The sequence below is a fragment of the Anser anser genome (assembly GCF_964211835.1).
Source record: "Anser anser genome assembly, chromosome: Z".
NCBI lineage: Eukaryota > Metazoa > Chordata > Aves > Anseriformes > Anatidae > Anser > Anser anser.
In genome coordinates this window covers 77,630,730-77,653,101 of record NC_139723.1, presented here as the reverse complement: position 1 = coordinate 77,653,101, position 22,372 = coordinate 77,630,730, and the positions used below count along the sequence as shown (strand labels likewise).

Below are 22,372 nucleotides of genomic sequence, written 5' to 3'. Positions count from 1 at the left end.
CAACCTTTCCTTAGAGACAGGGTTTAGTGGATGACTTTAGTAGTAGGGTGGTGGTTGGACCAGATGATATTGGAGGTCTTTTCCAATCTTTATGATTTTATGATTCTATATTAAACTGGGATGTTGTCAGGTAGATACTACTCCCCCCCACTTTGTTTGCAGGATATACTTTCAATGTCCAGACTTAAAATTTGTAGAGGTTTTATCATTTCTGGGCGTGGTTCCATGGGTTAAAAGCTGTGTTAAGCATTAAAAAACCACCCCTGATTTTGTTCCCTTTTTGCCTGCCTGTAATCTAGGAAAAGGGTCATTTAGAAACAGAAACGTGGCATGATCTTCAAACAGCTTTATGCAGGCTTCAGGCCCCTCATCTTTTTCCTTGCACCCAAACATCACTTATGAATGGAAAGTGAATTGAACTAGAAGGGAATGTCTGATGCGGGATAAGAGAAGGTGTCTTCTTTGAGATAATCTCTAGCCTAAAACTGTTTCTGAGTTTTAAAAGAAGTTTGGCTTCCAGCCCTGGCTGTGTCCCTTTAAGGAATACTGGTTTTAACCTTATTACTTAAAGCTCCTGTGACTTAACCCTCTTAATTCTTTACAGCCAAATGCTCTTCTAAGGAAACTCCAGCATTTCCACCATGGAGATGTAATTTATTGATACAAAATAATTGCGGAATTACTCTTCTGAGCATTGGCTCACTCCGTGCTTATTTTCTCAGCCAAGGTCAGTGTAATAATATTCAGCTTAAGGTGCATAATTAAAAAAAAATAATTAAAAGGAGGAGTTTTACAGTAAAGGCTGTATTGGGTCACTCCTCTGTCCATACGAAGTCTGCAACATACAGCCAGCCTGGTGCCATCTTTCTTGGCTTCTGCTGAGGAAGGGAGTTTGGGTGTGGAGCTAAACCCATTAAACCCTTCATTCCTTTAAAGCTTTGTGCCAGCACAATGGTAGCTTTTCACTGTGGGTATTTTTCGTATCTTTTTGTACCACTGGGTAGCTGATTGAGGCCAGACAGCATTGTAAACTTCAGCGATGGAGAGCTGCGTGCTTTATTCTGCTCTGCACTGAATGTTGGCATCTTGAGTGTTCCAAGAAGGTTTCTTTAAGGCAATTTTTTTCAGCAAATGCTTGACCAAATTATTCAAAGACTGCTATGCAAACTCATCTCTTTCAGATGATTTTTTTTTTTAATTGCTGAAAAATATTTTTTGAAAGATATTTCAGAACAGTTCTGTATGGTCAGGTAGTGATGGAAAGGCTATATCTGAAAAAACTGTGGGACAAATTTCATTTAAGCCATAATATAGACTGAAATTTTCTGCTTGGCCAACTTCCAGTTTCCAAGGAATTAAAATAAAATGTAAATGAATATGGAGTCGTTTACATTTCTGGAAGGAAATCCTTTATGAACACCTGCTTTTCCTGAGGGATTTCACAAACCCCAGAACTTGTTTTCAGGAAATACCCAGGGCCTTCTGACTTCCAGTGCTTGTGATAATTCACATTTAGCCATCACATGGTCTTCTGCAGCAACAGCCACGGTCCTTTGCAACTGGAGTCCCTGTGGGGTGTTACGACTGCAGGTGCACTGGGGATCTGCAAGGTGTTATGCTGGAAACCTTTAATAACTGTTTTTTTCCATCATGCCAGCAGTACCGTGCACTAATTGAGGTGATGCCAAGGTAGCTTATCAGCTTTGGGTGAGGAGGGAATTTGACTGCTGCATTAAGAGCTACGCACATTTTAGAAAATTGTGTGTCATTCTGATTCTGTTCAGCCTCCCAGTCTTTTGGGTTCTTCTTCATCATGCTTTCTTTATAAGCAAGTGGGTGGCGTTCTTGAGGAGGTTGCTTGGCCTCTTTGAAAGGTGCATTTCATGTGACTTTTCTTAAGAGCCGGAGGGCCATAAATTACTAAAAAGCTCAGGCTGCCTTCATTTTCGGAGGTGGGAGTTCAAACAGCACCAAAATTATAACGATGTTTCGTAGACTAATAAGTTCTTGTTATTTATGAAATAAATTCTTTCTATTTTTTTAGCTCACACACGCCCCAGACTTGAAATCCTGATTTGAGCTGAGACTTGCAGTATGGAAACTTGGACGTGGCACGTAACATGAATAGGAGTTGTTGGGGAGGCGGAAGTGGATGTGAGACAGTAATTTTGTTTCAGCCTTTCCTGCCTGGTATAACTTGCTGCGTGTGCAAAATTTTATTAGATTTTCACATATCAAATTCAGTAAGTGGAGTCTGCGTATGCTCCATTTTAATAGCAGATTTTTTGAGGAGATTAACTGCTTAGAAACTGTATAGTTATAAGGCCAAAATGGATTGTTGTAGTAATCTAATATGACCCTCTGTAGGACACTGTATTTTTTTTAGTATAACAAGTATTTTAGTATAACAAGTATTTTTTTAGTATAAGATCTTTTTTAGAAAAAGATCAGGTTCTGAATTAAAATTGATGAAGGATTTGCGGCAGTTCTAGCCAGCAAAGTTGATTATCATCATACACGACAAATTTATGCTTTTCAATCTGAACTGGTTGTGCAGCTTAGCGTCACAGCAGCAGGTGTGCCTTTACTTAGGTTGGAGAAACTGTTAGTAAATTCTGATCCGCCGCCCTTCCAGTGCTTAAGGACTGGGGAAAAAGGGAATTTGGTAATGCCTGTTACTTAAGTGGAGGTTCTTGGATGTTTTATGGATGATCTGACTGTAATGAGAAACACTTACATATATTTTTTTGGTGGTTGAAAGGAGATCAAGACATGCCGCAACCTGCCAGGCTGGCATGTTAAATCAGTGTTTTGTTACTCTTTGGCTAGGTGGAAAGAGCATGGTTTAGCAGTAGGCTAGCAACAAACCTGTTGTGAATTTGAGTTTGTAGTTACCGTTCTGTAAGTGTTGGACACTTCAGTCAAAGATCTAGAAATGTGTTCAGGCTCTATTGGAGCAGCGCTGCACGTGACTGGAGTGTGAATACACCGGAGTTAACCCTGTGCATGCTTGCTGGGGCTTGCATTCCAGTTTTTCTCTGCAGCAGGAAAGAGCTGGTGTTGGAGATGAATTAGGGATTGCATGACTCTAAAAATAACAAGTGATGTGTAAAGTTATAGGACGTAAAAAGAGTAAAAAGTGAAATGCATTTTATTAGTAGTTTTTCTGAGTCCACTTCCTAAACAGCACGGTGGGAAGCTTGTGACCGAAGTGGTGGTGCTGGGGCTGTTGGTGTAGGACTCGAAGCAGCTATGGCAGGGGTTATGATGGGAATGGAGGTGTTGAAGGAGATGCCCTGCTCTGGCAAGAGAGCAACAAAGGTGACAGGCAATATTCTGCTGTGTTAGGGATACAGAATTGTAAAGCGGCATTAGGGTGGATAAAAGAGAACCAGCTGGGCTGAAATTACTTTGGGAAGAGCTGATAAGAGCTTCTGCTGTGGTAACACTAAGAGATCTGCGTAGTCCAGGATTTAAATGTGGGTAGAAATCTTGTAATGTGGTTAGAGAGAAGTGTTTCTGGGCATTGTCAGTGTGGCAGGCTAACTCCCCGCAGCAGAGGAGTGCTGTTGGTCACGGCTGGGTACAGAGCTGTGTTACCTGGCAGTTTCATCATCACATGGCGCCTGCAACCCTAAGAACAATGCAGATAACTGTAGTTGTGGCTTTAAGCAGCACAGAGGATGCGGAAGAGATGCTGGACGTGGAAGTGAACTTGGTTTGAGTGACCACAACTTAACCTAGGGGAAATTGAAGAGCTAAACCAGTAGACCAGCACCTGCAAAAAGTATATAGAAGTTTTTTGGTGAAGTCAGGAGCTTGAGTATGGAGGGAGACATGGAAGTCTGTGAAGCTACAGGGGCAAATATTAACATCTCACATAACAAGGAAAGGCTCCTCCTAGGGAATAACCCCAGAGCTGATGATTGACCTGAACACTGTGTCAGGATAACGGTGAGCAAACACAGAATCTCTGTGAGGTGCGGGCAGAAAAATCTGTTTGAAAGGAAGGTGTGTCTTGAGGATCGGGAAGTGCAGGGATAAGGCAGGGGTTTCCAACGCAGCAGAAGAGGTGAGCTCTTGCAAAGGGTGTTAAAACAGATAACGGCAGGTGCTTTGGTCACACGAAAAGGAGAAACAACCCATCTCACAGAGGAAGGAATTGGGCCACAGTGCGTAGGGACATTGTGTAGAGTAAAGATGAGCTGGGTGTGATCCCTGAGCTGCAGTTGTTGCTTCTTTTGAAGGCTGAAAATGATACACAGATGTAAGGGGTTGGAGCAAATCTTCTACACCTTAATGAACAGAAGTCAGGTAAACTCTAGCCCAGAGTGCTAACATGTACAACACTTGAAATTTGAAGTCTGGTAACTGCTGTAAGCCAGCAGTGGCATCACCTAATTGGAGAAGGAGATTGGTGGTTTCTGTGGGGTGGCAGAAAGATACGGAGATAAGGGAGATATGTGGGCAATATGTGCATCTTGACCTCAAAAACAGGGGAGACTGTGATAGCTTGAGGTTTAAAGTGAGAGTAATAAAAGCTTTATAGACAGATGGAAGCTGTGTGGAAGGTAACTGTGTATGAAGGTGGTGTAGGCTTGCGACAGGCAGACTGTGCCGGGCTAACCTCTTGGCTCTGTATGACAACATGCATCTTGCCAATCGCCCCAGCAGATGTTTCTCTTTGAAGGAAGTTGGAACAGGCAGAAGAAACGTAAGGTGGGTAAGGAACTGGCTGTAGCAGAGGCTACTAACATTGAAAAACTGGTGGGAAAAGCAGGTAGATGTCTTCCGCTTGTGGTATGGCGAGAAAAGTAGGAATGTGTGTGTCAGACTTGTTTTTAAGCCAAGTCCTAATGGCATAATCGATTTGGAAGTAGAGAAATGTAATGCATGAAGAATTAAGTGACCCTGAGAGCATCCGTAAGGAAAATGAGCTGGTATTAAGTGGAAGAGTTACACGTGTAAAGGCAAATTACAGGAATTTCTGAAAAACAAGGAGCTTCATGAAAGAAGAGGAGCCCTTGTGACTCTGCACCGTGTTGTCAAACAGTATGGGAAATTGTGGAAAGAGGAAAAGGTGTAGCAGTGTGTGCTGGGGAGAGTATTCCTGGCACAGGGGGAAGGACAAAGGCATGGGTAACTTGTCCATGAATGCAGCAGCCTGCACAGGATGAGCCTGTTTGGGGTGGACAGGCTCAGGTAGGACTTAATAGAGAGGGTGGAAGTAAATCTGTCTGTCTCTCCCTTCTTTTCAGTCCGTCAAGTGAGAAGACCAGGAGGCTGTGGCTTCTTCCACCCGATAAACAGGTGTTGATGGGATCTATGCCTTCTGTCCAGAAATAACTTCAGGAAATTAAACACAGGATGGAAAAAGCCACTTAAGTTGGAGGATAACCTTGGCATAAGATATAGTAGATATAAGTGTATCATGTGTTAAAGTCTGGTCTGGAAATTAGGGTACAGGACTTTGTGAGAATGGAAGCTAGAGGTGGTGACCACAAAGAGCCCTTCCAGTCTTGTGATGCACTAGCACTCACAGCAGACAGATCTCACAGCACTAACTTCATCAGGGTCTGAATTCCTACTCTGACACCTGTTTGTTATAAACAATATATATTAAGGTAAAGTTTTGATGTAGCGTTTTGCTTAGTTATACATCTTAATAAGAAGAAACCAAACTGCAAGTGGGGAAATTTGCTTATACTAAATTGTTACGGAAGGCTGTTTATTTTAGTTAACAATTTTGATACTAATGGTATTTACCCTGATGGAATTTCAGTGTAATTTTTATGGAGGCTGAAATACAAGCAAACACATGGGTTACAGGAGAACTGTCTTGGGTGTAATCTTTGTCAATAGTAACACCTGGTTGTGATTCAGTTCTGTGTATCTGCTGTGTCAAAACAAAAATATTGGCAGGTGAGTGCTAATGTGTTCAGGAGACACAGCTCCTTCAGATACCAGTACTGCCATGGGAAGCAGTCAGCTGCTGTTCCTAAATGATGCTTGGGTATCAGTCTGTAGCTGGGTTTTGGAAAACACATTCTGTCTTTACAACCTTAACTTAGAAGATCCTTTTCAGCTTCATTCTAGGGAATATCGTAAGTGATCAGCGTCCAAAGACCTTAAGCAAAACAAAAGAAATCCTGAAAGTTACTGCCAGTCTCACTGCCCTACTTCTAGAATTTGTCTTTGTCCTCCAGGAACCGGTGTTGTCTGAGCAGTTTGTGAATGCCAAGGGTAAAGTCAGGCTTCCAAAGAATTCATTTGCAAGCAATATTCTGTTAGATTCCCAGTTCTTGTGTGGGAATCTCATTCAGTTATACCATAGCTGATATACCGAGTATTTCTTTTACTGTTCCTTAGTGCTTGCAGTCAGCTTAGTTCTGTCTCCTAGATGTTATGCTTGCCTCTGGTTTGTGAACCAAAGCAATTAAATATTTAAGTAACATAATGTTAACATTTTCACTAAAACTATTTTTGAAATTTAGACCAATTCTGCTTCATTATTTGGTGCAGGAAAATGCAGGTGCTGTCTTTCCTGGGAGCTTCTCTCTTGCTGTAGTATGGTGGGATATATATATATTTAAATATTCCTGAATCCACCACAAATACGCTGTTGCTTTATTTTTGAGTTTCTCTTTTGGCCAGTACGTTAACCTTCTGAAGTTGAACAATGAGATTTGTTTAGCTCAATCCCTCTCAGGGCAAACTTGTGCTCAGTTGAGCTTGACGAGTGGCCATGTTCATTCAGTTGGCTGCTTGCTTGCCATCGTATAACTTCAGTGAAACTACCTGAAGATACCGAGGCTGTGATTAGATGGCAATCACTTCTGGTGTGGTTAGCCAGCAGCTTTTGCTCCAGGGCGCTTCATGTTGAACCTAAATCTGTCTTGGGAGCATAGAAGCCTTAGTCATTCAAGGGACTAGACTGATGAGTTCAGTGCTTTTGTTGACTAAAGAGAGAAATACATTAAAGTTGTTTTATTTCTATCTGTAATTCCTGCTTTTTATTCCTTGTTTGGTACCAGAGACAGCTTACTATGCCTGAGCAGCTGCTGCATGTGCTTCGTGTGCTGTAAGAAATTAATTGTGAAGAGGTGGATTTCATTTTCAAATAAAATAAAAATGCTGAGGGAACTCACTTCTGAATTAGGTGTAAGTTTTTCTCTTCTCTTTGGCTTTTTTTACATGCAAGCTTTTCTTGTAAACTAGTTGAACTATCGGTTTGTCAGCCAAGTCAGTTCACCAGCTCAGAGTGTCTTCCAGCAGACAATATGTTGTCTGTCTTCCTGCCTTCTGGTGTTAGGGTACAGCTTACATTATACATACTTCCTTAGTCATTGACAGCTATGAGCATATATGAATTTAAGTCTGTCTTCTGTGAAATTAAATGGTGCAGGTTTTGTTCACGGTATCAATTAAGGCATTTCCACTTACTTAAAGTAATGCATTTCTCATCCTCACAGAGCTTGAAAGAAGGGTAATTTGTGTCACTGAAATTAGAAGCCTCCTTTCTTCTCTGCCCAGTAGTATTTATCTTCTGTATCTGCAAATTCTGAAAGATTTTATATTTTTTTTCTCCTAATCAGGCACAGATTCAGGAGTAGGGATGCTGTCTCTTTTGATCACTAAACTGTGAAAAGTTAAGAGAAACCTGTAACCTGCAGGGAACTCCTTTAAGAAAAGGGACTGACGCACGATGTAACAATAAATCTGAGAGACAGACACACACACAGTAACTCACTCCAGTATTTTATATCCAAGCTGTTTTTGTTTTTTTTTTTTAATATATATACCAATAAAGTGAAGGCTACAAAGTGAAGGAATATTGGAGAGAAGAGGCAGCTTGGATTGCTGTTTAGTTCACCTCCTGGTTGGGGAACCAGGTCACCTGACAGAGCTGTCTGTGTTGCCAGCGTCAGGAGGATTAACCTCTCCGTAATCTCCGTGATTTGAATAAGAGATTTTGTTCCTGTCCTCACTGCTCAGTACAAAGCAGCTGCTGAGCAAAAACTTCAGGGAATCTTTAGCAACATATCTGTGTTGGTCAGCCAAGAAAGGAAGAAATAGATGTTAGAGGATTTCTCCAAGCTGTGCTATTTATCAGCTGGTTTCTGTGTTTGTATGTTAAGTGTGTATAGGTGGAGCTCTCCTCCAGAATCAGGGAGGTTGGCTACATCCTCCATTGCCTTCTTGTTTAGAAGGAGTTTTCCTTCTTGTTTAAAAGGAGTTTTGTTACACAAATAGGATCAAATACGTTTCTCCATCACCATCCTCTGCTTCCCCCTCCTCTTCCCCTAGTAAACTTTGGACAGAGGCATCACCTCTCGGTTTGTTAATCACAGCATAACAGAATTTCAGCGTGTGTTTTCCCACCTCTCAAGAAAAATTAAAATGATCCAAATGGTCTGAGGTGGGTCCGAATGGTCTGAGGTGATGCTCGCCTGCCTGTGCTGGGTCTGGCCGAAGCTAGGAGGGATTAGATGGCTTGTGTCTGCATCTACCCCAGAGAAACCGTGGTGGTAGTAATAAGGGACTTCACTCCTGAGATTTTGTGGGGCTGTTAGCGGTAGTAAAGCACAATTCTAAATAAGCATCTCAGTATGCTGGCTCCTGTCTTGCCAGAATTAACTTGTCAGCTTGCATTGAGATCATGATTATTGTCAGAGAAGTTGAAGAGGTGAGTAATGAGGTAAAGGGCTCTCTGGAGCGTTTTGACTTGGCGTGTCTTTGAGGCACCGTGTCTGTCACAGGCTGTGGGGCTCCTGAGGGTTGGAGCTAATAGTTTCTGCACAGCCTTTAAGGACGGGTAATTAGATGCCTTGCTAGAGGGAAGATTTTTGTCTGGGCGCTGGGAAGCTGTCATTGCAGCACGTCCCAAAGCTGGCAGAAGATGGCTTATGATTTCTGCTCCTTACCTGAAAGGTGACGTGAGGCTCAGGTGGTTGATCTGCTTTGTGATGGCTGGGGAAGTCTCCTGAGACCGACGGTCTGCCAGCTGGACTGTGGGACCACAGGAGAAAGAGGGATAGATAACCCTATGCCTGGGAAGAGCTTCTGCAGTGCTGCATCTCACCTGGCTTTGGGAACTCCAACACAATGTGACCACTCCTCCCATTAAGCTTCCACCTCCTTCTTTCTCCTGCACGCCATTTAGCCACACAAGCTGCCTAGGATTGGAGGCTTCTGCACTTTTTTTTTGTTTCCAACTGTGTTTTATGTAAAAACTGGAAAATACTTTATGGGCTGTTGGTGCTTTGGATTTGCTAGCAGTGCTAATCTGTTACAGGGTGTTGTAAAGTTCAAGGATTGCATGTTCCTACTTTCTTTACCACTTCCCAGCATCTGTTTCCAGCTTTTCTGGCTGCATGGTTCATGAATATTCTCTTTTTACCCGGACAGAAGGAACAATGTTGTCAAGCTTATTTCAGCTGCTGCTTATCTGAAATCAGTTGAATGCTTCCTACTGACTTTCAGGAAGCTCTTTCTGGGATCAGCTGTAAGTGAACTTAATAAAGCTCCTGCTTTGCAGTAAGGAAGCTTCAAGTGCTAATGCTCAGTGTATAAATGATGTGAGCTGTGGCTTACAAAATAGCTTGTCAATATTTTAAGCATTTTATTGATAAGATCCTGAAGGTTTTGGGGTAAAATGGCGAGCACATTATTAAAATGTGATTCTTTTCACAATACAACCTTTGTCCTTAGTGGTCATGTTGGTATACTGGTCGTGTTTTGCCATTGTGGATCCTGTTCTGTGCCAGCTTTTTAGTAAAATCACCATTTACTAAAATCACCATATCCCTCTGCAAGTTCAGAGATGAGGGGAGTTCTGGGTCTTGGGATCTGCAGTTTTATGAGTCTCCTCCCTTCCTCTCTGTGAACCTATCCAGTACTAACTGCTCTATTTAAAATTTTGTTTTCAAAACAACAAATAACAGCAAGACCTTGCTGCTCAATACAGATATGCTGAGAGGTGCTGGTGTCAGGATCCTGGAAGTCTGATGTTTGCTATCCCTTCAGGGAAAGAACCAGTTGCAAACCTTTTACTTTTCCTGTTTTGTTTTGTTCCCTGTCACAGTTGCTTTCTCCAAGCTGCATACCTAGTTTCTTTTATTCTTCCTGTCCCTTATCCTTCTAGTAAGATGATTTTGATTTATTTTTTTTTTTTGTGAGACACAGGTTTGATTTTTGTTCTAAAAAACTCTTCATCCCCAATTCCCTCAGCACATATTCTGTAGCACTATTTATAATTTTCCGTTTAATTGCTGCTCTTTGAGAAGTTTCTAGACCTGCCTTCAATGTTTCTGCACGGGTGTGCTAACTACCTGATAGCGTTTCCTTGACCTGTGAATTTCTGCTGTTGAAGTAGTTCAAGGAATGTTTCAGGCGGGTGAGTTCTTGAGCTAAGCAACAAGCACGAATGCCTATGACACTCTTCAGTTCAGGAGCATGCAAACCTGTGTGAGGCTAAGTCAGTGTGTCAAATCAAATCTGGTAACAGATTAACCTGTAAATGAGATCCAGGTGTCTCTCCAACTGTCTGAATCAATTTTGTCATTGAAAGTGTTTAGAGGCCTACATACATTAACTGTCTTCTGCATTTAAACTATTGTAGAAAGTAAATTGAATTGCCACCCCTTCTATTGCGTGACATGTTTTAGAGATGTAGGACCTTTTAAATGAAGGCTTCTTTTGCTAATGAGGGTTGAGTTTTATTTAAAAAAAAAAAAAACAAAAAACAACCAAACAAAAAAAACCACACAAGAAAAAAAGGAAAAATTGTAAAGCACCCTGTGTTGAAAGTGTCTGCAAAGCTGGACCTTTGTTTCAGGTATACCTTGATAATGGGGTTTTGTCTGGCATGTTTGCAACTCTCAGGGTTTTCTAGCAAGTTTTAAATTTGTTCTGTTTAAGTTTCTAGGTAACTTTTGTGTAAGGATGGAAGAAGTGGAGCACTGTAAAACTCCGGTGCAGGTAGAGCTGTGCTGTGTGTACTTTGCAAGCTTTGTGCAGAAGCTGAGATAAAAAGTGTCAGAATCTGTAGGAGGTGTGAAATTACCTGGTTCACCAAAGCGATCAGACTGTGTGTTGGACAGAATAGGTGCATCTTTGTTCTGATCATCATGCCATCATGCTGTCCTGCCAGCTTTTTTGTTCCTGTGTAGGCTGGCCGTCACGATGCCCTGCCAGCTCTCCACGTTCGTGTGAATGAGACAGAGCAGGGAACGCTCCAGACAGCCTGCCGCTGTGCTGTCGCTCTGATGCCTGTGGGCTATGGCAGTAATAGAGGAGATTTAGGCAAGACGGTGACATATAGCTTCTATATATATAAAAAGCTTGCCTTTTCCTGGATAGATTCCAGTACCTGGCTCGCCAAAGTTCAGCCTGTACAGGCGATGGGATGCCGAGCCCGAGGCTGTGAAACTTCTGGCAAGAAGCAAATGCTGGGGTGAGGTTTAGCGAGCAAAACCAGGCAAGAGGAGGCAGCTGCAGTGTCCCTTCAGGACTGGAAATGTCCCTCGGGTCCTGTGTATGGGGGTGTCTGAGCTGTGGAGGGAGGCAACCAGGGTGCTTTCTACCTGTGGGTTGGGACATTTGTTTGCACGCAAGCTCTAAATACTACACTGCCAGAGGATTTACCAATAAAACAAAGGAATTACTAGTGAAGTTTGGCTGCTGCCAGGTTTACTGGGATGTGCACTTTGGATTTGCTGCCTACGGTGGTCCTGAAGTTAAATGGGGTTAATATTGTCTGTGCACAGGAATCTGGAAAACCCTTCCAAGGAGTCAAATGTTTCCCAGCTGCGGTAAGTCACAGTGCTGTGGGCAGAAGGGGTGGAGTGACTTTGAGGAAGCTTCGTTGAAAATTGTGTTGTAAATCAAATAAATTTAGTAGCATTGTGTGTCTCTGGACAGGGTAATGAATTTGCAGATCGTCTGAGCAGGAAGATGCTAATTCACATGAATTAAGAGGGATTGTAATTCATTCTCAAGACATCTGGCAAAAGGGAAATCCCTTGGGTAGATCAATTTGCTACTGCAGGCAACAGAATAGAAGCTCTTTTTTTCTTTTTTCCCCAGGAGAATCTGAGAGTGGTAGTAGATGATTTTTATATGTGGTTGGTTGCTGAAATGAGCACACCTTGCTTTTATTTGGCATTGCTTTGGTTCCCAAGGCCTTGAGAAAGGTGAGACAAGTTGTCCTGTGGGCATTTAGAGTGGTCAGATTGAGGAAAGCTCTCTGCTACATGAACACGAAATGCAGTGTGAAAGTGTTTCTTCCTTGATTAACTATTAAAAATTAATAAACCACTATTGTGTCAGTTCCATTTATCCTGGACTACTTACTGAAGCAGCTAGATCTCTCAGTTCAGTTGAGGTAAACATCATGGTACGGGTGCCTTGCTGCTGAGGCCGTCCAGATTCCTCCACAGCTGTCGCAGTCCAACAGGTGATGGATTTTTGGAGGACTATTTCAGGTATTAAGTCATAAAAATTCTGCCTTTAGGAGCAACCTTATTTCTTCTGGGACTGATGGAAGTCTGTGTTGGGTTCCTGCTCTTCTTTCTGCTGCTGCCAGAGCAGTTTGCTGGTCAGCCCAGCCCTCCGTTCACACCAGGCCATAACAAAACATTATCCTCTGTTTATTGCCAACACAGTCTCAGCTTTTACGTCTGTTGGTCCGTGAAGGTACCCACTGTGTTTCCAACACGTCATTCCTGCAGGGAGCACACAAAGCTCTCCTCACCGGTTCAGCGGAACAATGGCTGTGTGCAAACCCGCGGTTTGTTTTCCCTGGCAGAAAGACAAAGCATAGTGTAAGAGATGTGGCTTAAGTCTCTTACCTGGCCCTGAGGCTGAAGGAATGTCTCGCTGCAATAACTGCCTTAACTCAGCTGTGTGCTGCTGCCAGGGTCGGAGTCCAAGCAGGTGCCGTGCTCGGCTCCTGCAGGGGCTGTCACGGTGCTGCTGAGCCCCATTAGGTTGCAGGGGGGCCTCCTGCACAATTATTCTTGTTCTGTGCTCGTTCAGGAGAGTCCTTTCCGACTGTACCTAGCATAGATCTGAATGGGTGAGAATGCAGTGGAGCATTTCTTTTTAAACCTGTCTTGGGCTGGAAATGCCCAGGTGGCTGCACGATGCCGAATTGCCATAACGGGCTTGGGAAACCATTAAGCTGCTGTTTCACCAAGACCTTCCTTTCTTCCTTTCTTAGAGTTACAGAGGGATGAGAAGATTTTCATGGCACAGTCGGTGTCGCTGTTCTGCTGTTGCATGTGCAGTTCCATTTAATAGCATAGCTCTGATGCTGCTAGGCTTTTATAGGGACTGTATGAAACAGGACTGGGGTCAGGGTCCCTGCACAGCCTCTGCTTCCTCTGGCTTGGAGCACCCTTTTTGGATTCAGGTAGTGGGAAAGGCAAGGATTTCTTGCCCGCAAATGTGAGGTGAGGATCTGGACAGGCTGTGCGTGCAAGATGTTCTTTGGGGTGGGAAAGGTACTTGTGGGAGCCCTTGGTGGATGCTCCAGTCTTGCACCACTTGCCAGTCTCGTGGATTTTATAAGTAGCTTTCAAGAAGTGAGTAGGAGGTGCTGACTTTCTGCCTCTGTGATGAGTACGTGTGCTAGAGCAGTTGCTCCAGGGTTCAGACAGCGAAGCAGCTACTGAAGACTCAGTAGCTTGTGGAAGATGTAACAGACCTGAAGGGCTAGAGCACCGCACGCCAGCCTCTCCCTTCCCAAAGGGGTCCCCTCCGTTCCGTGTGCGTGCTGCAAGGGTGCACGGGCAGCAAGTTTGGTGCACTGCCTTAGTCTTGGCTAGTACCTTTTGCTCTTTGACTAGAGCCTTTTGCTGTGGGCTCTCTCTGCTGCTTGAGCAACCTTTGCACCTCGTGCTGTGTATCTGTGCGCTGAGGCCTGAGCACCTGCGGGAGGGGAGGAAAGCGCAGAGCGAAGTGGAAATAGGAATTGATTCTGCTGTCTGACTGTAGAAGTTAGATTACGTGGCCTGCGCTCAGAAACACATTAAGGCTGCATTCATGTTTCACAGGGAAGAGGAAACTATTTGTCAATTTGCTGATCACGAAAACGCACTTTGAATGCTCTGCTTTCTGCATTGATTTTCTTTTTAAGAGCACTAATCAAGCTTCATCCTCTCCTCCTTCCCTCTTCTCCCACAGCCCATCCACAGTGCTTGACTGGCCTCTGGAAGGATGTAGATTTTGTCGTAGTGTGGTGAGTGACCAGCTCGGAAGTCATGTGCTGGGTTTAGTGAGGATGTAATCTTTTGGCCATCTGCTCAGGCACTCCCCATGTCCACATCCCCCTGAAGTGCAAGCAAATGTTAAAGGTGAGATTGAATCTACGGGTGCTCAGAGCAGCCGTGCTCCCTTTAACTGAGTACAAGTCTGTTCCTGATCAGGTTGTCGTCTAAACCTCCTAATAATTTGGCATGCTTGATTTTAATCCACTGGCTGGTGTATGGTGCACCTAGTCAGAAAAATGTCCATCGGATGGAAAAGTGAGAATATTTGTGTAAAATTGAGATTATCTCTGACATTTGTCCTGCTGTTGGTTTTCCACCTTCCCACAATGATTGTAGACTTCCGTTGTGACGTCTGGCTTGTATTTTATCTTTCCTAGTCTTTAAGGGTCTGTTTCATTCTGCAGACCTTTGTAACTGATAACCATAGAGCCTCTGAAAAGCTAGTTTGTTTACTTATTTATTTATTTTTTTAGTTTTAATACAGCATCACAGGCAGGACTTCAACCTAAACGTTTTCTTGTGTATTTATAATGTTAAGGGTTCCCCAAGGAAAATTGTCTGGATGAATTGAGTGCTTGCATCAATTTTCATCACTTTTTTTTTTCTATCTGTCTAGTTTGCATCCAGTTATTTCAGTGCAGTCTGTCTGCTTTATAATAGCTGTTACCAGCGGTCCTTGAATTGAAGTGCAGTACGTGTCTCTCTGATATGCCAGTCTTTTTCTTTTCCCCTTGCAATTAAATCGTTCTTTGCTTGCACAGCGGGAGCAGGTGCACCTCTGCGTCTGTGTAAAGCAGTGCTCGCACATGGCAGTGCAAAGCTATAGGCCTCCTTCCTCTCTGATTTTCTAACATTTTCTTTCCTCCTCTGCCATCCTTCCTCTACAGCGTTGCAGCGGTGTTGGAGGATTATGGCTCAGCCCAATTTTATGTTGGCCTCTGGATGCCTGGGCTTTCTGCACTGCCCTCTTTGCTGAGAGCAGCCATTGAAACCAAACAGGATTTAATGTTTCCAGTTTGCTTAGAAATGCAGCTTCCCCGGAGCTCAGAAGTGCCCATGGGATAAGTGGGTGTAAGTCAGGAAACCTCTCATCTGGATCTTTGCTTCTTGTCTTCAGCTTTTTACGTTGTGGCAGTACAGAAACAACTGTATCTGTAAAACTTGGCGTTGCTAGTGCTCTGGAGGATGGTTTTCTTTTTTATGTTTTCTTTTATACAAGGCAGTATTTCACATAGCTTGATTTCAGTCTGCCCTCCTCCTACTGTGAGCCACCAGCAGCAATTTTTTGGTCTTTGTTGCAACACTGAGTAAATAAGTTTTAGTGCTTTGGGTTTCTTCACATCTTCATTGCTGCTCTGCGTCGTTTCTTGGGCACTTGGCATATAGGAGCTCAATAAGAGCTGTAAGACAGAATTAGCAGGTGAGGGTACACAATGTGCCCTCAGGGAAGTGACCCTATTGTATTTTGGGAGCTGCACCTTTGCCGTGGCTTTTGCACACCTGTAGGAAGTGCTTTCAATAGGGCTAACAAAATAAAAACGTGTCCAAATCGCTCTTCCTGAGAACCTTTTGGATGTGCTATGTAAACTGGCAGAAAGCAAAAGTTACCTATGCAGATGAGACTGCCAGGCGTGTGATCCAGCTCTTCTTTATAAGCCCTGCTGCTGAGCTGAAGGTGCAGCGCGTTATGTGCAGGTTGCAGCAGACTTGTGGTCTTCGTTTGCCCTTGCCTTGGGACATCCCTGCTGCCGTGAGCCCTGAGGCAGCGCAGGGCTTTGCTGTGTTTCACCAAGGGAACCTCTTAAATATTAAGAGCTGAGGCCGTTGTGTGCACACAGCATCTGCCTCTCAGCTTGTGTATTGCTTGCTGCAGAGGCTGTGTCCATCTCTGTGTCTAGGGAGATTTACCCACTCTGGCTGTTTGTTTTTTTTTTTTTTTTGACAAATAATATGGGATTTCTGTGCTAGGAGTGCCTCCGCTTCTCTGTGAACAGCACTGGAGCTTGTTGCAGCCAGGTAGAGACCAGCTGAAGATTAATGCACATCCCCTGCCCTCTCTTTCTCCCTTTTCCTTTCCCTTGAGCAGATGCACTTGTTTCTGTGTCCCCTTCATTTTGTAAAGGGGAAGGAGAGGGGAGGACCTGAGGTGAGCTGGTGTATGCCCCCTTCAGGGCAGCGTTTGCTCATTAAATGTCTGTTTTTGTGGTATCCAGAGGCACCTAGAAAGTGGGTAAATTGTCCTCCCCATTGCTCAGCGGTTAAACAGGTTTATTTGGAGATTAAAAAGGAATCTGTGTCTTCAGTCAGCCCCAACCATTGTGTCTTTTTCTTGCACCATTAGGTTTAGCGTAAGGAATGCTTCAGGCTCTGAAACTGGAAGAGAGTGAGCCTCCTTATTTTGGACCTAGGGCTTGCAGGCCATGGCAGTCTAGCAAGAAGCTACAGCTCTTTAAACTTTTATGTAAAATATCTGTCTTGTACTGTAACTGGTACAGCATTCCCTTCATGCAAGCACCTACCCGAACGGCAGATGTTTGCAAAGCAGAATTTATCAAATAGCAAGGGTGTTCTCCAGCATCAGACCCCACTGCAGCTCTGTGCATGTAACCACGTAAGGGCCTTTTTCTTTTTCTTTCTACTGTTACTATCTAGAATTTTTATCTTGGAAGTTAGACCCTGCAAGCATTTAGTAAGTATCGGGTGCTTTGTTTATTGAAAGGAAATTTACTACATTGGTTCTTAAGCCTTTTGCTCTCAGGTGTATCTTGCTTCCTCGCTTGTTAAATATGTTTTCTTCTGAGCGTTTGTTTTCTGCTGGGAAAACTACCTGGAGCCTGGAGATGTCTCATCTTAGTGCTTACACTTAGCAATACCAGTGAGGATGTGAGCTTGCAAAAGAGAACTGTAAACAAAATCTCCCCTAGGTGGACAGAGCCCTTCTCCATCCAGTGAGATAAGAGCCAGTGCTGTTTTATGTTCTAACCGTTGTTTTCGATAAATACTGTCCTGGAATTGAATTAACAGAGGAGAGCTCTGAAAAGTGACATTTGAATGCAGACTACTCTTTGTTTGGCGTACTGGGTTAATTTGGTTTACAGATGTCATACCAGGGCTACTATTCAGGCTTGGTTGTTTTTGAGTTGTGGTTGAGAGTCTGCTCAGCGCTGCTGAGGAGAGATCCTTGGCTTATAAAGAAATCTCAATTTCTTCTGGGTGTCTGTAACCATGTAAGTGAGGGGGGTATGAAACGACATCTTGCTAAGACCAGAAATAACCTGGTTTGCAGAGGACTGATTTTGCAATTGCTTTGCATTAGTCATATCATATTGCTTTCCAAACTGTAATCCTGCAATTCCCTTTTAATTGCATCATTTCAGAGAGGTGAAATGGGGTATAGAAGAGCCTCTGTCACCAGAACTGTTAAACTGTGAAAATAAGTACAAATTTCCAGCTTCCAGGCTTCTACTGGGGGATGTTCTCCAATTAATATGACGTCCTGTGACACTGTCACTTGAATGAAACTTTAGCAGGACAAAATCACTAACAGCCTCTTTTTTTTCTTCTCTTTACAGTAAAAAAAGCTAAACTCCAAGGACCACCAGGTAAGCGGTGCTCTGCTGGTTGTTCTAGTCAGTCCTGTTTGTAGTGATGGAGACTTTTGAAGGCTCCCTCTAGGTTTCCTATACTCCTCTCTGCTCCTTCATGTTGTCTTTATGAGGGACAAAAGCCACCCCAAGAGTCCAGGCAGCCTGAGGGTGTGACCTGGTGTCGTGGTACTGAGAAATGTCTACCTGTTCACCTCATCTGCACAGGTGATGGCTGAGGAAATACTTCCTCTACTGTCACCACTTCCCATCCCACCCTGCCCTTCCCTCTCATCCTTCCATCATTCCTCTTCAAAACAAGATCTGAAGATGTCCACCAGGCAGAACTGCCGTGTGCCTGCTTGGATCAGTGCCTCTTCGATCCCGATCGGGACTGCTGGATGGTACCACAGAATTGGTTCATTCACTTAGGTGGCAGTCTGCAATGGCTGTGATTGAGAATGAAATCCCATCTGCAAGGTTTTGTATTCACGTAATAAAAGAAAAACAGCTGGTGGCACCAAGGGCTTACAGTCTAAGCAAATATTTTACTGTGCTAGACAAGGAATCCCGCAGCTGGTGAATATGCTTATTGAATGAAATTCTATTTATTTGTTTATTTTACAAAAAGAATAAGCAGTCTGCTTTTTTTTTTTCCCCCCCTCCTTGGAGCTCGGTTTCAGGAGGTCTGTAAATAAAATACTTGTTTGAAATATTGTTACTGGAACTTTTTAAGGAAAGAATGAAGCGTGGCCTCTGGGACAACACCTAGTAAGGTGTTTAGATCCAAAACAACAGCACAGCTTTATTCATGATGTATTTGTTCAGCTCTGTTCTCTTTGTATGGTGGTCCTCGGGTTATATAGCTGAAAGCTTCCCAGGTCTCTTGTTTGTGCATTTTTTGCCGTCATCTTTTCCATACTCCACTCGAGGTCAGGAGCTGTACGTGCACCAACCTTGCTTTTTTTCCAGGGTAAGAAAACTGAATGCACAGACTAGAAGGGGGCAGTGTGTACTTCATCCTTTTTCCATGTAAGAACCCTTCTCTGGGCTGCATTTGTCCTGTAGTCTAGATATAGCTCAACTGAAGTGTGTGGCTTCACCAGCAAGCCCAGGATTCCAGGACAACGCAAATCAATGTAGCTATACATGAGGGAATCCAACTTTACACTGCAGAAAACATTTTGATGCCATTACATACATGGCAGTGCCATAGGTCTTCCGTCAAACTGTGCTCATTTCATTTCATTTGTTTTGTGAATAGAGCAACTGCATGTGGAGGTGACAAGAATAATTACAGTCTCCATAAAATCCTAGTCTATGGAGAGAATGGAAAGGCTAGAACATATTAATTCACAGAAAAGAAAAATACAAGGAAACAGGGAAAATATATACAAAATAAAAGACAAATGAAAGTGGATAGGAAGGGATTTTTTTCCTGTAGAAAAAGAAACTTGTGATGGTAAAAGGTGGTAAATAAAAAGAGAAAACATTTCCACAAAAATAATTATCCCTTGAGGCGTATTGTCAAAAATAGACTTGTAGCCATGATTTTAGAAACACTTAAGAACAGGCAAAGAAAAATCATAAGACAGAAACTGCTTTAAAATAAGTGAGTGAGATGTAAAGTGGGAGATGTCACTCCTACTTGAGTTTCTGGATCATGAAGTTCCCCTTTCCTACATGTCCATTTAGGATACTTGAAGCTGGATGCTGGGACATGCTAAAGTAGCTCACAGCAATGTGAATTTTGGCAGTATTAAAATGGACTGTGATCTGACGTAAACTGAGAATAGGTGCAGCAGAACATCAAAGTATTAAAATTTGCACACTGCTTTCTAGCTACTTAGTAGATGTCTTGTTCTGGGTTTGATGAAACTGATAGGTCTGAGTTGGTAACTCATCTTAAAAGGGAGTTTTTGTTCTTAGATGCTGATATTCAGACTTCATGTGTGTCTATGCTTGACTGCTTTTGGTTTTATTAGCAAAGAGTTAGTAGCAACTAGGAAAAAAAGTTGTTCTGGGCTTTTTCTTCAGATTTAAGAGGAAAAGCAAAACATCTGAACAAACCCTGTCTTGTCAAAATGTGAGCATAACACAATTTGTCTAGGTCAGCTGGTTTAACCAATACAGATCAGTTTTAGCACACTCAGCATAAATCACTTTTTTCTTTCTGCCTGAGTAAAGTGTTTTTTTTTTTTTCTTTTTTGTGGACTCATAGATAGAAAATCAGATGGGAACTAGAAAAGTAGTTAGGTCAGAAGGGAAGAGATAGTATGATCAGCCCAACAGCTTCTGGCTTTTGTCTTTTGCAAGTTTTATTTTTAGCTGTGCACAGTCCATGTGATGGGCCCTGTTCCTTTGGAGTGTCTCTTACTTTCATCTGCATTTCAGGAAGCAGTCACTCAAAGCGGCAATGTTCTTCAGGATTTTATACTTTTTCCTTTGTCCCTGACTTACTGCAAGAGCTTAGCTATCTATTTTTATTATTATTATTATTTTTAAAAAAGTGGTTGAAACTTTGTTAGAAGATGAAAGGCATCTTGAACTTTTGGGTCTTTAACCCACTGATGTCCTTCCACCTGGGCTTTTGGTTTTGGTCCCCCTGGGATGCAGTGTACAGACTGAAAACCTTGAAATGTTGTGCTTATGTGATGAAATGGTATACTGAAGAAGAAAACTTTTTGTCTCTTATTCCCCAGATAAATTCAATACATATGTGACCCTGAAAGTGCAAAACGTGAAGAGCACGACGGTAGCAGTGCGAGGCGACCAACCATGCTGGGAACAGGACTTCATGTTGTAAGTGTGGTGCTGTGCAGTGGTGAGGTGCTTGTGGGATTTGCACTGCCATTTACATGAAGTTGCTGAGAGACTGGTCATCAGACAAGCCCGTAGTAATGACACAGCTCCGAGGTCAAGCAGGGAGTTGAATTTAGCTGGCCAGGCTCAGGATTATGTCTAGTAATGGTCGAGGTAGCCCTGCAATTGCCAGTCAGGTCCTTAGTGGCAAGGCTGAGGTGGAGCTGGAAAGTCTGAGGGTTGGGTCTGGGGTCCATGGGCAGATGCGGGTGCAGCTGTGGCTCAGCTGGAGATGAGCACATCTGCAAGACAGCTGAGGTGAGGACTGAAGGGCTGTAGCTGGGCTTAACTGGAGATCCTGGGCCATGGGAAGAAGGTATGGGTGGAGGCCCCCGATGAGGCTGGTCAGGGTAATTAAGACCTGTTAGTGCACTCAGGGCTTCAATGCTGTGATCCTGGTTACCTGTGTGCAGGAGCTATTCTTGATCAGACTTCAGACTTTCCAAGGCTTGCATGTTTTCTGCCATTGGCCTGGTGCCCATGAATGTGTTTTCCAGCTCCCCTACTGCAGCTGAGGGGGCTGTCAGTCCCTGCCACGAGCAGCAGAACTAGTTCCAGCTCTCCCAGGACTTCAGGTGCAGCTGGCACCTGTGATTTGCTCTGGTTCTCATAGTCCTGACACACAGCCAGAGATTTCCCATTATCTTTTAGAATGGTGGCTTTTTTTTTTTTGTTTGACTCGAGTGAATGAATGGCTCATTGATAGTGCATCTGGTTTTGTTTCTGTAGCTTTGTAAGGCAAAGTGAACGAAGTTTACTAAATCCTCGACACCCAAGTTCTTTTATCTGAACTTGACTTGGACACTGCTATTAGGTGGGGGAATCATGTTGGTCTTGTGGAATGCAAAGCTGGTGCTGCTGTTTTTGAGTGGAACTAAGGTGTTCATACAGTGTCTGTAGCAAGAGATGCACATGGGGCCTAGTGAGCATGTTATCCAATCCAGCAGCAGTTGGTTCACCTCTGCCAGAAGTGGGAAACTTTTGCCTCTGAGCAAGGAGTTCACCTGGGTCAGTACAGCGTTAACATCAGAGCAGTGCTCCCGTCTCTCTTCTTTTATGGCCGTTGTTTGTTTTTGGAACAGCACCTGAGGTGTGTGCTTCAGGAGGGAGAGTTTGGAGCCTGTCCTTCAGTGTCTGGTGAAACACATGCTCCTGAACTCCATCTGCTCAGCTTTGCAGTTTCTTTTTGCACAGAGGCTGTGACTGCCGCTAACATAAAGCATGCAGGACTGGGGAAAGGTCGGGGCAGGGAATTGCACCTGTCTGCCAAGTCCTATACCAGTACCGGAGTCACTAACTCATTCTTCTGTGATTTGTGCCTGAACCATGGGCAGAAAATAGCTTTAAACATGGCCTGGTACCGAGGAGGCTAGTCAGCAGTGATTTAAGCATGGCACTTGTTTGTGTTGGGTGACTGCTCTAGGCTGCTCCTCCTTCTCCCTCTGACAGCTCTTGGAACTGCTCTCTGATTGCAGATAGGAGTTCGGCTAGCATGCTGTCAGGTCACTGTGCTACTCCGTAATTAGTTGCTAGGGGATAGGAAAGCAGAATATTAGCTGAACCACCTCAACATTATCTCCTCTGCTTTAGCCAGGCAACAGTGCAGTTGGGAGGCTTCTTTATAACAAAACCATTTTTTTTCTCCAAACACAG

General features: G+C 43.5%; 1 protein-coding gene across 5 annotated transcripts in view; it reads left to right on the top strand.

Moving 5' to 3' along the window:
* Positions 1-22,372, top strand: part of UNC13B (unc-13 homolog B) — a 219,894-nt gene that overhangs the window by 7,457 nt on the left and 190,065 nt on the right. For all 5 annotated transcript variants that reach the window (XM_083818327.1, XM_083818325.1, XM_083818328.1 and 2 more), the window contains exons 2-3: positions 17,846-17,875; positions 20,560-20,659. In XM_083818327.1, coding sequence (XP_083674453.1) covers positions 17,846-17,875; positions 20,560-20,659 — 130 coding nt within the window. The remainder of the gene's footprint in view (positions 1-17,845; positions 17,876-20,559; positions 20,660-22,372) is intronic.